We start from the raw sequence: 13,471 nt of genomic DNA on the forward strand, positions 1-13,471 counted from the left end.
CTTTTGAGACAAAACATGACTTTGATATAAAAAGAGGAGAATAACTTCATTTTACTCACTCCTGGACTCTGTGATTACTGGCATTGACTGATTAGAGCAGATTTGTAAAACTGTAACTACAATGAAAAACTGCTGAGACATTAGACATTGGTAGGGATATGAAAACCACTGCCAACTAATTTAAAGTGGGAGCTTAAGTGAGGTTGCTTTCGTTGTGACATATCCTTAAAATTAGTGCTATGAATGCTAGTTGAGGTTGGTTTGATTGGCAAAGGAATCAGACTGATTTTTTTCAACTTTCTAGGCCTTTTACAAACCTATCCAGTGCGTTGCAGCCTTACTTATTACTGTATCAGGTTAAAGAGGTTTTTTGAAACTAACACACGTAAAAATCAAAAAAAGTATAATGTCCCACCAATGCCTCAACTCAGGCATGATTTTGTACATAGAACAAGAATTGGCTTCCTCTGTTAATTAAAAAGGTGAATAGTGATGTGATTAGGGAATCTGAATCCCTATTGTCTTATTCTCTTGTGAAGGAAAAGAAAAACTAAACAATCTATTTGAGCCATTTAGGGTTAGCTTATTATCAGGTAAAAGATAAAGATTATGAAAATTGACTATTTTTATATTATCTAATTAATTCTATAACCAAAACCTGTCATTTTTTCCCTCATTTTTAAGTCTTTATTATTAAATTATTGCTGTAAAATTTTCAAAACTTACATTAAACTTTAATTTCCTTAGTTTGATAAATAAAAATGCCCTTAATGATTTAATGTTCATCCTAAAAAATATATGAAATTCCCTGAGTGTACACCCTAATGAAATTGCTACATAGGCCTACGCTATCACTTCCCTCTGGATATTATCCCAAAATACTCCTGATCTGCTCAAACTGGCCGGCACAGCTTCCTGGGCTAGGCCAGCTCCCATCCGATTGTCTGTAGGCCTATCTCTGCCCTAGGGGCCACCCACCATGCTGCCTTAGGAGAGAACTTTCCCCCATCCTCTTCTGGGAAGGTCTCCAAGATAAATTTAGCTTTCTTTCTGCTTCAAAGAAGGTCTCCCTTCAGGCCTCTCCCATGAATTTCCAGGGTCCACCTCGCCATCCATCCCCAATTTTGGGGTTCCACCTACTAAGATGCTTTACGGTTCACACACTCCCCAATAAGGCTACTATTCACTGGAGCCCCTCACAAGGTGAAAATACATTCCATCCATTCGATTAAAATATAAGTACATTACATATGCAGTTATATCAACATACAATTTCTTCCAACAGTACATTACATATAATTATACCAACAAATTCCTCCAATAGCATATTACAAACAGTTATACTGACATACAATTCCTTCCAAGAGTATATTACATATACAATTATACCTATACAGATCTCTCCAACAATATATTACACAATTATACTGGCAACATACAACCCCCTCTGACAGTACATGGCACAATCCCTTCCATCAGTACATGACATATTCAGTTATACTGACATACAACTCCCAACAGTGCATGACATACTGTTATAGTATACCAACATACAATCCTTTCCAACAGTAAGGGTGGATCCATTTCTCCAGTTTTCTCTCTCCCTTCAGTGTGACTCTCGTTCCTTGAACATAATGATCTATAATGATCCTTTGTGGACCCAGCTCCCTTCTCATGTAGAAAGAAAACCAAGTGGAGAGCCTGTAGTCTGCCAAATGAGTTCCCAGACAGCTGTGACTAAAGGGCTTTGTGACTGGCAGACGTGGGGGATGTTCTGCAAATCCAAGCAGATGGGCAAGAGGGAAACAAATGTTCTCAAGGGCAGGAACAGAGGGTATGATGGAAAGAGCAGTGGTGAATGCAGCCTGAGACTCAAATCCTAGCTAAGATTATTACCTGAATGACTCTGAGCCCATCATTTCCTCTCCATGGGCTCTAGTTTCCCCATCTAATAAAATGAAACTACTCTGGTCTATTGTGGTTACTTTTGGGGGACTTGAAAGATTTCCACAGAAAAAGCAAATAGGTTACTAATGCTACAGGCATAAAGCTCAGAGACATAAGTAATTGATGCAAATGTATAAAAACAAGAACCATTCCCTAACAGGTAAGTGGCCAGAGGATATGAACAGAGTATTCAAGAGAAAAAAGGCAAACTGACAACAACCATATGAAAAAAAAGTTCCAAATGACCAACAGTAATAGAAATTAAAATTAGAATAAATGACAAAAATGGAAAATGACAATTGGAGAGGAGTGAGAAGACAGGCACACTAATGTACTATTGATGAAATTTTGATCTGATCCCACCGTTATGAAAAGCAATTTGGAACTATAAACAAAAAGTCACCATAGATTAAAAAAAAAAAGAAAGAGGGAATGGGCAGATACACACAAAAATATTTATGATAAAACTTTGTTGTATCAAAGAATGGCAAACAAAGATAGTGACAATAAATTGGAGAATGGCTGAACAAATTATGGCATATGAATATAATGGAATATGATCCTTCCATAAGAAATGTTGAAATGGATGGAGAGAAACCTGAAGAACAATTTGTACAATGACAAAACATTGTTAAGAAAAACACCTTAAAAACACTTAAGCACTCTAACCAAAGCCACAACCATGTTTTCAGAGGACTTCCAAACAAGCATGTCACCAGCTCCTGACAGAGGTAACAGCCTCAAGGTGTGGATATGGCCACTGGGTAGATCTGTTTGGCTCGATGATGCTCATCTGTTCTAATTTTCTTCTTTCTGTTTTTAACTTGGGAGGGGTATGTGTGTGGAGCAGGAAAACAGGGGAGGAATAATGATGATGCCAAAAAAAAAAAAAGGGCCGATGAAACATTTTTAATGTGCAGAAGACTCCAGAAGTTCAGAAGGAAGCATAGACAAGCAGGATGGTTTTGAAATTAATGAGTTGAATCATATACTTTAAAAAAAGTGAGGGGGGGCGCGTTATAAACAATCCTCTTTTGGAGTTCTCCTATATATGTAAATGTTCAATATTTGGTGTTTTAAGTTTGGAATAAAAATATATTTAAGAATAAATAAAAGTAAATCCTAGACAACTGTCTCTATGTAAGAAGTAAGTGTAGTTGTGCCAATCTGAACTGAAATCACTGCATGTTTCAGGAAGTTATTAGTCCCAAGTTTGAATCTCATACACCTTTATTAAATGTTGACAAAACTCACATTTCCAAAGTATTTTATGTAAGTTATACAAGTGTTATTCTCCCCGTTGTACAGATGAAGACACTTGTCACCCAGAAAGTAAGGCACAGAGCTGGGACTAAAGCCCAATTTATGACCTCTTGATATACCCTTCCATAGCTTCCTCACTGCTTACAGAATCAAGTCCATACTTCTTAGCCTGGCCTTTGAAGCCCTTTACTCTGCCCCACCACCTACTTTTCCATCCTTGTTGGCCTCTCTCCAAATTACCAGGCCCTCCCATCTCTTCTCCTTTGCTAACTCTGTCCCCTATCTAGAATACTCCCTCACCCTGACCAACTCCCATCTATTCTAACTTAAGTCTACCTCCTCCTAGAAGGCTCTCTCAACTGTCCTAGCCTGAAGAAGGATGACTGTGCCTTTCAGTAAATTTCATAATCACCCTCTTACCACTGAACAAATGTCTTGTGCGGTGCTAGCTACATGTGAAGTGGAACATTCCTGAAGGAGGCTCTGGTCTTAGGGCAATTTCAATCTTTTCTACTGCTAAGGCCCTCAGTAGTACTATAAGAGCTCATGTCCATTTCTAGGCTACTACCTCCCTCACTCTTCCAGCTTAGATTATCAGTACTATTAGTCAATACGGTGCCCTTACAGCCATTAGTCCCTCCACATCCTCTCCTCTCCCCAAGGAGCCACAGCGTTGTACAAACAATAAGCCCCTCTCTGTCCTTGGCCTAGGCTACTGGGTCCTACCATCCTGGACTAGGCAGAAAGACAGATGGGCAAGGAAATGGTGGTGGAGGAGTACAGAGATCAGCTCTGATGTTTAATGTTTCCATACTGCTTTCAAGACTTCCTAGGGGACAGAAAGCAAAGGTTGCTGGCTAATAAATGACCAGGGGCAAGTTCAGTGGAGGGAGGGAGGGCCCAGCTTGGAATGATGGCTGATAGGGCCCATGCCAGGCTCAGACAGATGGCTCATCTCTCACCAGTATGGAGAAGCGCTCCCCAGCTTCACAAAGTTGGCTATGGATAGCACGGTACAGTGCCAACTGAGCTGGGCCAGCAGGGCTCTCAGATTTCACCAGGGGGAGAAGTTCTTCCATCAGAACCTGGGGGTGTCACAGAGACAACAAGGGTTCTAAATACTCCAGCCTCCCATCATGAGGACCTTACTCACATGTATACATACACCAACTCCTTACACCCTGAGTGTCTATACCAGAAAAACGCCTCCTCCCCACCCCTGACCCAGATAAAAAAATAAAAACAAAAACAAAAAAACACCAAAATCCAGTGACAGCACCACAAAAACGCAGAGACATCAGATGTGAACATGTTTCTATCACATACAAGACTCAATGTACACTGGTTCAGAGAACCCATAAGACTGCACCAGATTCTGATAACAAGCCCTTCTGAGAATCTTGGCGAGGGCAGGTGCTGCCAGAACAAAGTAAGTCGCATGCAAAGGATCTGGTCTCACATCTCTCAACTATTTTTTCCTCCAGAGGAAATAATTTCCCCCCTGGACACATATTCCCTTTGTCTGACCTCCCAAACACAGAATTATTAAACCTACAGAGATAAGAGTTCGTGAAAAAGGAGATCAAGAAGCAGATGGCTGGCTCAGTGGGAATTCTTGCCACTGTATCAAGAAAGGACAGGTGTGTACCTTTTCAAGGTGGATCTGCTGCTTCAACATTGCCACTCGAAGCTTGAGAGCTGTCATGGTCTGCAGCTCTTCCACACTGGTGTAGACGAGACAATTGGTGGACCCATGCGATCCTTTTCCTCCTAAGCCTAGGGCTGAGCCCCAAGGAGAGCTCTCTACAGGCCTGGGGCCCAACCACTGTTCCTCTGCTGTATTCGTGGGGGGAAGGAAGAGGAATGGGAGAGAGAAAAGAGGGACTCAGAGCCTCTTACTACCAGCAGTAATGGTTGGGACAGTTAGCTTACCCCACTATTATAGCAAATGAGCCACTAGTTAATCTTCCCTTCCAAAGCACCAGAACAGGATAATAGCTACTGCTCACACTTCTACAAGATGGTGCTCTAAGGTATAGCTTTAAGAGAGGCTGTATGACTAATGATTTTTTGATGACACCAAAGTGGCCATGATTGACCTTAACTGATTGTGGGGTGTCTCTGCAGCCAGGTGGAGCAACCCATAGTGAAGGCAGAAGCCCTGCAACCTTGATAGGTCTACTTACTGAACCACCTAGGCAGCTAGATGGCACAATGCGTAGAGTGCTGGACCTGGAATCAGGAAAATTCAAGTTCAAATCCAGCCTCAGACATTTACTAGCTGTGTGACCTTGGGCAAGTCACTTAACCTCTGTCTTCCTTCTGTCTCACTTTCTTCAACTGTAAAACAGGAATCACAGCAAACCTAACAGGGTTGTTTTTTAGGATCAAATGAGATAACATGTGTAAAGTACACATTGTAGGCACTAAATAAATGCTTTTTCCCTTCCCCCTTAGTAGCATCCTCCACTGCAAGGATTTCCTGCTGTCTGGTCAGCTGCCACATACCAATTTCAGGGTTAAGAATGCCTTCAGCAGAACAGCCAAGTTAACGAAGAAGACAAAGGGCTAGTTCTTCAGACAACAGCAGTGAAGAGTATCTAGTTAACTTTGCACTAATAGACCTGGAAGGAGCCAAGGAGCCAACAGCAGGATGGAGGAGGACCTTGGCCCCCAGCTGGAGCTGAGAAGCCCGCACCCAGCAGTCCTTGAACAATTGTTAAGAAGCACAAGGGCACTAGGCTTGGCCTCAAAGAAATATGACAGTATATATCCCTTCCTTCTCTGTAAATGTGGGAGACTACGAGTGTGGAACCCTGGATATAATGTCAGACCTAACTGATCTATTAGTTGGCTATGCCAAACTTTTTTGCCCTGTTTTTCGTTCTTTGCTTTAAGAATGACTCTCTAGGAGGCAAAAGGCATAAAATTATCAGAAACCAGCCTCTAAGGGAATGAGAATCTCAAGGTGAATTTGCCCCTCCTTCCTGGGATTACAGAACCTAGCCTTGCTCTCAGAAGTGCTGGTGGGACGATTAGTGCTCCCCACTCCTACTGCTTCCCCCACCTACCCAGGGCAGCAGATCAAGGCCAAGAGAACTAGTAGTGGTATCCACTCCTTCCCCACCTCCTGCCTCCGCCACTGGCCTTGGACCGAAGACCAAGGCGTGGGAGACAAGGCAAAGTCAACCTAATGCAGACCTCAGTGTAGCCTGTCTCTGGTGGCCTGCTGGGGAGCCTCACCGTCTCGAAGCTCTTGTAATCTAAGCAAATGCCGTTCTACAGCAGCTTGCAGTCCTTCCAAAGTGACCAGACGGTGGTATTCCTGCTCCCAGCTCAGCGAGGCTGCAGGAGGAGGAAAGGACATGGCTTCAGAAGACATTAACTCCACCCATTCCCCTAGGACCCTCCCAACACCTTCTCAGGCTTCCCCTTCTCCCTTCAGCCAAGTAAGGTCCATGCAGTTCTGTGTGCCTCCTTTCTCACCTGTAGCTGCCTCCCCATTCACATCCAGTGTCTCTTCCAGATGCTGGGTCAGTAGGTGGCAGGCCTGGTCCAGGCGAGTCACCTCCTCCTGGATCTCAGAAAGACTGATTGCTGGGCCAGGCAAATCAAACTCGGAGCAAGTCAGGGAAAGTTTTCTTGGGGCTTCTTCTTCCCTTTCATCTCACTCCCAGGCATCTCCCCCTATCCCTTACAGACCCCAGCAGGAAGTACTCCAGGGAGAGGCAATCTTTGGCAGATGGCTAATTTTCCCCCTTCCCCCCACACTCCCCAAAGTAGCAGTGAGCAATCCACTGGCAAACGACTTCTGTGAGTACTATTGTATGAGGGATGGAGCTCCTCTGGCTCCATTAAGAGCCAGCTGGGGTCTCACAATCATCCCAAGGGAGAGTGATATCAGTAGCTACGGCTTTTAGCCAAATCTCTCATTAGCCAAAGAGCTCTTCCACCTGGCTCCTACTCTCCCTGCCCCAAGGTGAAGAGCCTGGGAGCCAGTGGCATTCCCTTCCCACTCCCCCAGCACATGCCCCACAGCCCAGACACCATGCACCTGGCAAGGATACAGTTGCCTTCGTTCTCTTCAGGAAACGGGCTTTGGCAGCAGCCACAGCAGTATCAGCACTGGAGTGGTAGTGCTGGACCTGGGCCCACAGGCTAGGATACACATAAATACACAACAGAATGCACACAGATACAGGTGCAGATAAAAGGCATGGCCATTAGGTGGCGCCATAGTGCACAGAGTGCCAGGCCTGGAATCAAGTTAAAATCCAGTCTCAGACTAGCTATGTGACCCTGGGCAAATCACTTAACCCTGTTTGCCTCACTTTCCTCATCTGTAAGATGAACTGGAAAAAGAAATGGCAAGCTATTTCAGTATCTTTGCCAAGAAAACCCCAAAAATGGAGTCACAAAGTGCCAGACACAACTGAAATGACTGAACAACACAGGCACAGATATTGCTGAAACTCAGATCATTTCAATCAGCCTTTCCTGTTTCTGTTGTATATGATAGGTGCATAGAAGTGCACAGGCAAATATTTAACAAGTGGCTCTCAAAACAATCTATTCTGGAAATTTTCAGTAAAAAATGAAGTCAGGTCTCAGCAGCTCAGGGGACTACCCGAGACATAGATAGAGGGCACAGGGTGAGTTGAAGATGAAGGGGTGATATCTGGAAAATAAAATTAAGGAGTTGAAAGAGGATTATACTGGGAGAAGGAGAAAGGGAGAAGGACAATGGGGTAAATTAACTCACATGAAACACAAAAAAAGGCTTTTACAGTGGAGGGGAATGGGGGAAGGTGAGAGGTAATGAGTGAATCTTATTCTCATAGGATTTGGATTAAGGCGGGAATAATATACACAATGGGGTATGCTATCTTACCCTACAGGAAAATAAGGGGGGAAGGGGATGAGAGCAGGGGGTTGATAGAGGGGAGGGAAGATTAGGGGAGGGGACAATCAAAAGCAAACACTTCTGAGGAGGGACAGGGTCAAAAGAGAGAATAGAATAAATGGGGGGTAGGATAGGACGAAGGGAAATATACTTAGTTTTTCACAACAGGACTACTATGGAAGTATCTTGCATAACTACACATCTATAACCTGTATCGAGATGCTCGCCTTTTCAAGGGGGGTGGGTGGGGAGGGAGGAAGGGAGAAAATGTGTAACCCAAAAGTTTTAAAAACATATGTTGAAAAATTTTAAAAAAATAGAAATGGGTCGCTGTTTGAATTGATACCAAGTGAAGTGAGCAGAACCAGGAGAACATCATACACAGTAACAACATGGCGCTATGAGACCAAGTTTGATAGATTTAGCTCTTCTCAGCAATTCAACAATGATCTAGGACAACTCCAAAAGTCTCATGATGGAAAATGCTATCCACATTCAGAGAAAGAACTATGGAATCTGAATGCAGATCAAAGCATACTATTTTCTCCTTTTTTTTTCCTCCCTTCCTCATGGTTTTTCCCTTTTGTTCTCATTCTTCTTTCACAACATGACTAATGTGGAAATATGTTTAATATGATTGTACACATATAGCCTATATCAGATTGCTTGCTGTCTTGGGGAGGGCGGATGGGAAAGAGGGAGGGAGAAAAAAAATTTGGAACTCAAAATCTCATAAAAGTGAATGTTGAAGACTATATTTATATGTAATTGGAAAAAATAAAATACTATTAAGTGGGGAAAAAACTATCCTGAAGTCAAGTGAAAATTTAAATTGCAAGCAAATTCTTCACATGAAAGTAGAAATCAAATTTTAAATCTCTCATTAAAAAACTGGGTCACTGCTGGCTACTATTGACTCCAAAAATCGTGAAAATCAACATTATCTATGTTATACTGTATTTATTTTGTTAAATATTTCCCAATTAGATTTTAATCTAGCATTAGGAAGTTTGGAGGAGAGTTTGACACCTGTGACCCAAGAGAAGAACAAAAGGTGTAACCCCTGCCTCCCCTTCTTAATTGAGGTATCATACTGGTAAAGGCTGTGGTCTGGGAAATTGGAGTCCTGGGTCTGAAGTGCCAAGTCTGCCAACAATTCATTGTGTGACCTCAGTCATTCCCCTTCTCAGAGCCTGCTTCCTCTTTAAAGGACAAGGTAACTGAAAAGGCCACTTAATGGAAATATTAAGAAGGTATGGGAACAGGTGTGCCTGGTTCAGATCTTCTGAAGCCAAAGTGCTGGAAGTTGGCCTGAGGCTTCTGAGAGTCTCACTGCTACCCCACCTGGTAGTGGATATCCTTAAGGGGCCTCAAATCTTTCTGCCTAATGAGCAACCTCACCTGGAATTCCTGGAAACAATTTTCTTATAAAACAGAGGCAGCTGCAGCTGTATCCTGAAAAAAGCAATCACCAGTCAGTGCTCCCTGCCATGCTCAGGACCCGAGTTCTCCTCTAGCCAAGAGTCTAGGGAGAGCAGCCCCATCTCCACCCCCTAAACTCCTGTCATCAGTGTAGCTCTACAGAGCCCTGAGAAGGTAGGAGCCCAGTGACCAGGCCACCCTGGGCTATCAGGCTAGTGGCTCCCAATAGCAAGACTGAAGAAACAAACAAAGGGCCAAGACTGGCCTAGTTGGGGAGAAGAGGTGTCTCAGTGGCAGGAAGTCAGTGCCTATAATACCTGGCAACTTCATAGGACTGTAGCTACAGCCATTGAGGCAAGACAAAACTCAGTGTGGACCTGGCCCTAAGGGTAGAAAGGGTTCAATCTCATTGTAGCCAACGTATCAAGCTTCATAATAAACAAGGAGCCTCTGGATCTCATGGCTTAATCTGAGTGGCCTGAAGATAACAACGGCTCAGAGCCTGGCACCTCTGGATCTAGCTAAATCTCTGCTCTAGCATATGGGGGAAAAGGGGAGATACCCCAAAAGGATTCTCTTGGATTGTCAGGCAGTCAGTCTAGGGCACTCGGAAGGTATTCTGAGAGTACAGGAGTAGGCCTGGGAAGTGTGGTCCTCCAAAGTCCTTGTTAACCTTCACATGTTGTACAAAGGTATGTTTCAAGTTTTCTTCAAAAGCTCTGCTCCCCCTTCCTTCTGTGGACCCCACAGAAGGTCTAAGTCGAGTGGGCAAAAGCCTATAAAAGCTTAGCCACCTTTGCCAAAACCCCAATCATTCATTGCATGGTTTAGGAAACCTACCCCTTCTCCTCTAGTGTGAAGGCCTCAGACCTAAGGCCTGGTTGGATCTTTCCTTCTTCTGGTCCAGGGCTGGGCCCAGTAGTACCTGCTTCTCTTAAGACTGAAACTGGGGTGGAAGTTGGGAGCCCCAGGACCTGGCCTTGGGAAGGCAGAGGGCAGAGCTGAGCTGGCCCCTTGATGGGCATTGAGTTGTCTGGCTGCCCGGCATGTGTGAGAGCATTTCCAGGGGCCTTGCCCCTATGGGAGGAGACTCTGGCAGGTTTTTTCAGCCTGCCACTAGCCCTTTGAGAGGTAGTTGGAGGCTTGGCTGGAACACAGGCTTTTGGATTTGAGGTTCTGGGCCTGGCCCCAGGGCCTGCTTGGGCAGTGACCAGAGATGGGGCAACTTTCCCACTGGAGGCACTCTTCGATGACTGGACCTGGGAGATGCCTTTCCGGACCCGAAGGGCTTTCTCCAGGGCCTGGTTCAGCAGTTCCAATTCCTTGAGTTCTTTGGGAGTTGGTTCATGTGCTGTGAAAGCTACAAGTCAGGGAAGAGTTCTCCCTAAGACTACTCACCCCACTCAACCCCTCCCCTCAATCTGACCTGCTCCCCCCTTCTAATACCTGCAGACTTAGACTGTTAGAAAGAAGCAATCTACCTTTCCCATCCAATCTGTTGCTTTCCAGGAAGGCCCCAGTTCACTACTAGTTAGGCCAACTGAGGCTCTCCCCTACCCAGACTAGTGCACACACTAGGGAGCATAGTGGCCCCGCTACCTCTGCTCAGAGCCCGGAGGAGAGAGGCCCAGACCAAGGCTCACCAGGTTTAGTCTCGGTGCTCCTGGCTGGTTCAGGGCTTGGGGGAGAAGGCACTTCCCTGGAAGGAGACAGAATCCATAATACCTCACCATTTACAGTTTATAAAGAGCTTTCTTCCCAACCACCCTGGTGAGGCAAGTGTAGGCTGCTATAAGACATATTCTTAACATTTTTGACAAACAAGGAAACCAAAACTTTAAGAGTATATAATTTGCTTGGTATCAGAGTTGGAATCTGAATCCAGGTCTTGTTACCATAAGATTAGAGACCTTCCCACCAGATTCCTAGGAGACAACTCGCACACATATACAAACAATTTTTGTCCCCTTACCTCCCTATAAACTAGTCTTGATCACGAGAGAAGGCTCAGCATGGTAATGATAAAATAGCATCGGATTTGGAATCAGGTTTGGGTTTAAATACTGCCTCTATTTACTATCCCATGAGACTTTTAGGCAAGTAACTTTTCTGGCTTCAGTGCCTCATCTGTCAAATGAAGGGGGTCAGACTGGATGGTCTCCGAGGTCCCTCATGACTCGAGAACTCTATGATTTTGTTAACTCTCTCCCCTTACTCAGGAGGGCAAAACTGTGGAGGCTTCTTCCTCTGGGGGCCCTTCTTGGTGAGATACCCTTGATCTGGGTGTGTCTTTGGACAAATTAAAGACTCAACCCTCTGCAGATGCTCGAATGCTTGACCCCAAAAGGCAGAGCAAGGGAGGTAGTCCTGAAAGGACCCCAGCTCAGCCCGGGTCTGGGCACAGGTGGAGACTTTCTGGAGAATCAGAACCAGGCCAACTATCCCCTTCCCCAGGGATACCAGGGTTGAAGCAACACTCGGCAGCGGGCAATGGACTGTTGCAACTCCTCCTCCTTCTTCTGACAGGCTGCCAGGGCTCCTTGGAGCTCAGTGACCAGCCTGGAAACACACCCCCAAGCCCCCCAACCCCAGCAGAAGTTCAGCTGTCCGTTCTCTCCCCCCCGACCCTCCCTTTCCTTCCTGCAAGTTCCCTGCCCCTTTTCTGTCCCCCCCCTCTTGTCCCTCTTTTCTCTGTACCCTCCTTCCCCTACCTCTTTCTTTCCCCCTTTCCCTGTTTCGCCCTCCTCCTCTTCCTCTCTCCCTCCCCCTCTTTCCCCCAATCTCCCACTTTCCTCTCCCCATCCCCCTTTTCCTTTCCCAGGTCCCCTCCCTAGTTATCCCACGCCCCTCTTTCCCCTTCCCCTCCCCCTTTCTCTCACACATGCCCCTCCTTCCTCCCACGAGTCCCCTCTTCCCCATCCCCTTCCCCCGCCTGCGCGCGCAGACTGCGCCCAGGAAGGCTCCGGGCTTCCCAGAACGCAGTCAGAATGACACCGGCACCAGGGGCTGCGGCCGGCCTAGGTCCCAGAACCCCGACGAACGCGTGCATGGCTGTGTGTGTCCAACGCGGGGACCCTTACCTGTGGGAGCAGGAGGCAGGCAGCATGGCGGCCACAGGGGGAGGGGGGGGGGGGGGGGGGGAAGGGGGGGTAAGCCCGGGACCGCTGCAACTGACACACTAACAGCACACCTGCAGCCCTAACTCGGCGGGAAAACTGCCGCGGCCAGGCCGGAGCCCCGCCCCCACTCCTGGCCCCGCCCCTTCCAGATCCTGCGGCTTAGATGAGGCTCGCTGGCGTCTCCCGACCCGGCTGGGGAGGCGGGGAGGAAAATGGTGCAGGCTAGCGGGCTGGGGATCAGAGCCCAGAGGCAGTGAGAGGGCGGGGGTCTCGGGAGTCAGGGGCGCCGGCGAGCCCCAAGAGTCAGCTACGTCTTCTACACCCCTGCCAGGACTTGGCTCAGCCCGCCGGCTCCCTTGGGGTGGGGGTGGGGCGCAGAAATGGGAGGGGATAAAATGACGTTAACTACACTTAATAGCTCTGTGACCACAGGTAATTTGCTTTACTACACCGCTTCTGTGTCAAATGGCACATTACGTTCTTTAGGGTTGGCGCGAAGAAAGCGCTACGGAAATGTTGTACGTGTAATCATTATTCATATGATTAATGAGTTTACAATTCAGTAAGGGGGCGGGGGTGAGCCCCGTACATACATAACCCAAACTCTAATTTTAATCTGATACATTAACAATGACAAAGGTGGGGCCTGGGGCGTGGAAGATTGCACCCACTCTCGTTCACTTGATATGTTAGTGCATTTGCTAAACTGCTAGTTTTCTACTTAATTTTTCCTGTATTGAGATAATCCGAGCAAGAAGGGAACACAAACAAATAGGGGCATAAAGGAGGTCTTCACAGGCGGCACCTGAACTCTGAC

The 13,471-nt window shown here is 46.1% G+C and overlaps 1 protein-coding gene across 3 annotated transcripts; it reads right to left on the minus strand.

Annotated features, from left to right (window-relative positions):
* Nucleotides 1-1,223: 1,223 nt before the first annotated feature.
* On the minus strand, nucleotides 1,224-12,687 carry TEDC2 (tubulin epsilon and delta complex 2). Of its 3 annotated transcripts, none has more exons than XM_021006329.2 (10): nucleotides 12,616-12,687; nucleotides 11,996-12,094; nucleotides 11,179-11,234; nucleotides 10,376-10,886; nucleotides 9,515-9,568; nucleotides 7,278-7,368; nucleotides 6,697-6,826; nucleotides 6,454-6,555; nucleotides 4,859-5,046; nucleotides 1,224-4,295 (listed from the first exon to the last, which is right to left on the minus strand). In XM_021006329.2, exons 1-10 carry the CDS (start codon nucleotides 12,639-12,641, stop codon nucleotides 4,149-4,151), a joined length of 1,404 nt encoding a protein of 467 aa, XP_020861988.1. In that variant the 5' UTR covers nucleotides 12,642-12,687; the 3' UTR covers nucleotides 1,224-4,148. The 3 variants fall into 3 exon arrangements, with proteins under 3 accessions (XP_020861988.1, XP_020861987.1, XP_020861989.1); XM_021006328.2 differs by having other exon boundaries at nucleotides 4,859-5,043; nucleotides 10,376-10,895; nucleotides 12,616-12,664; XM_021006330.2 differs by having other exon boundaries at nucleotides 10,376-10,895; nucleotides 12,616-12,664.
* Nucleotides 12,688-13,471: the final 784 nt, after the last annotated feature.

Source organism: Phascolarctos cinereus, unplaced genomic scaffold (assembly GCF_003287225.1).
Source record: "Phascolarctos cinereus isolate Bilbo 61053 unplaced genomic scaffold, phaCin_HiC Scaffold_4;HRSCAF=312, whole genome shotgun sequence".
Classification (NCBI taxonomy): Eukaryota; Metazoa; Chordata; class Mammalia; order Diprotodontia; family Phascolarctidae; genus Phascolarctos; species Phascolarctos cinereus.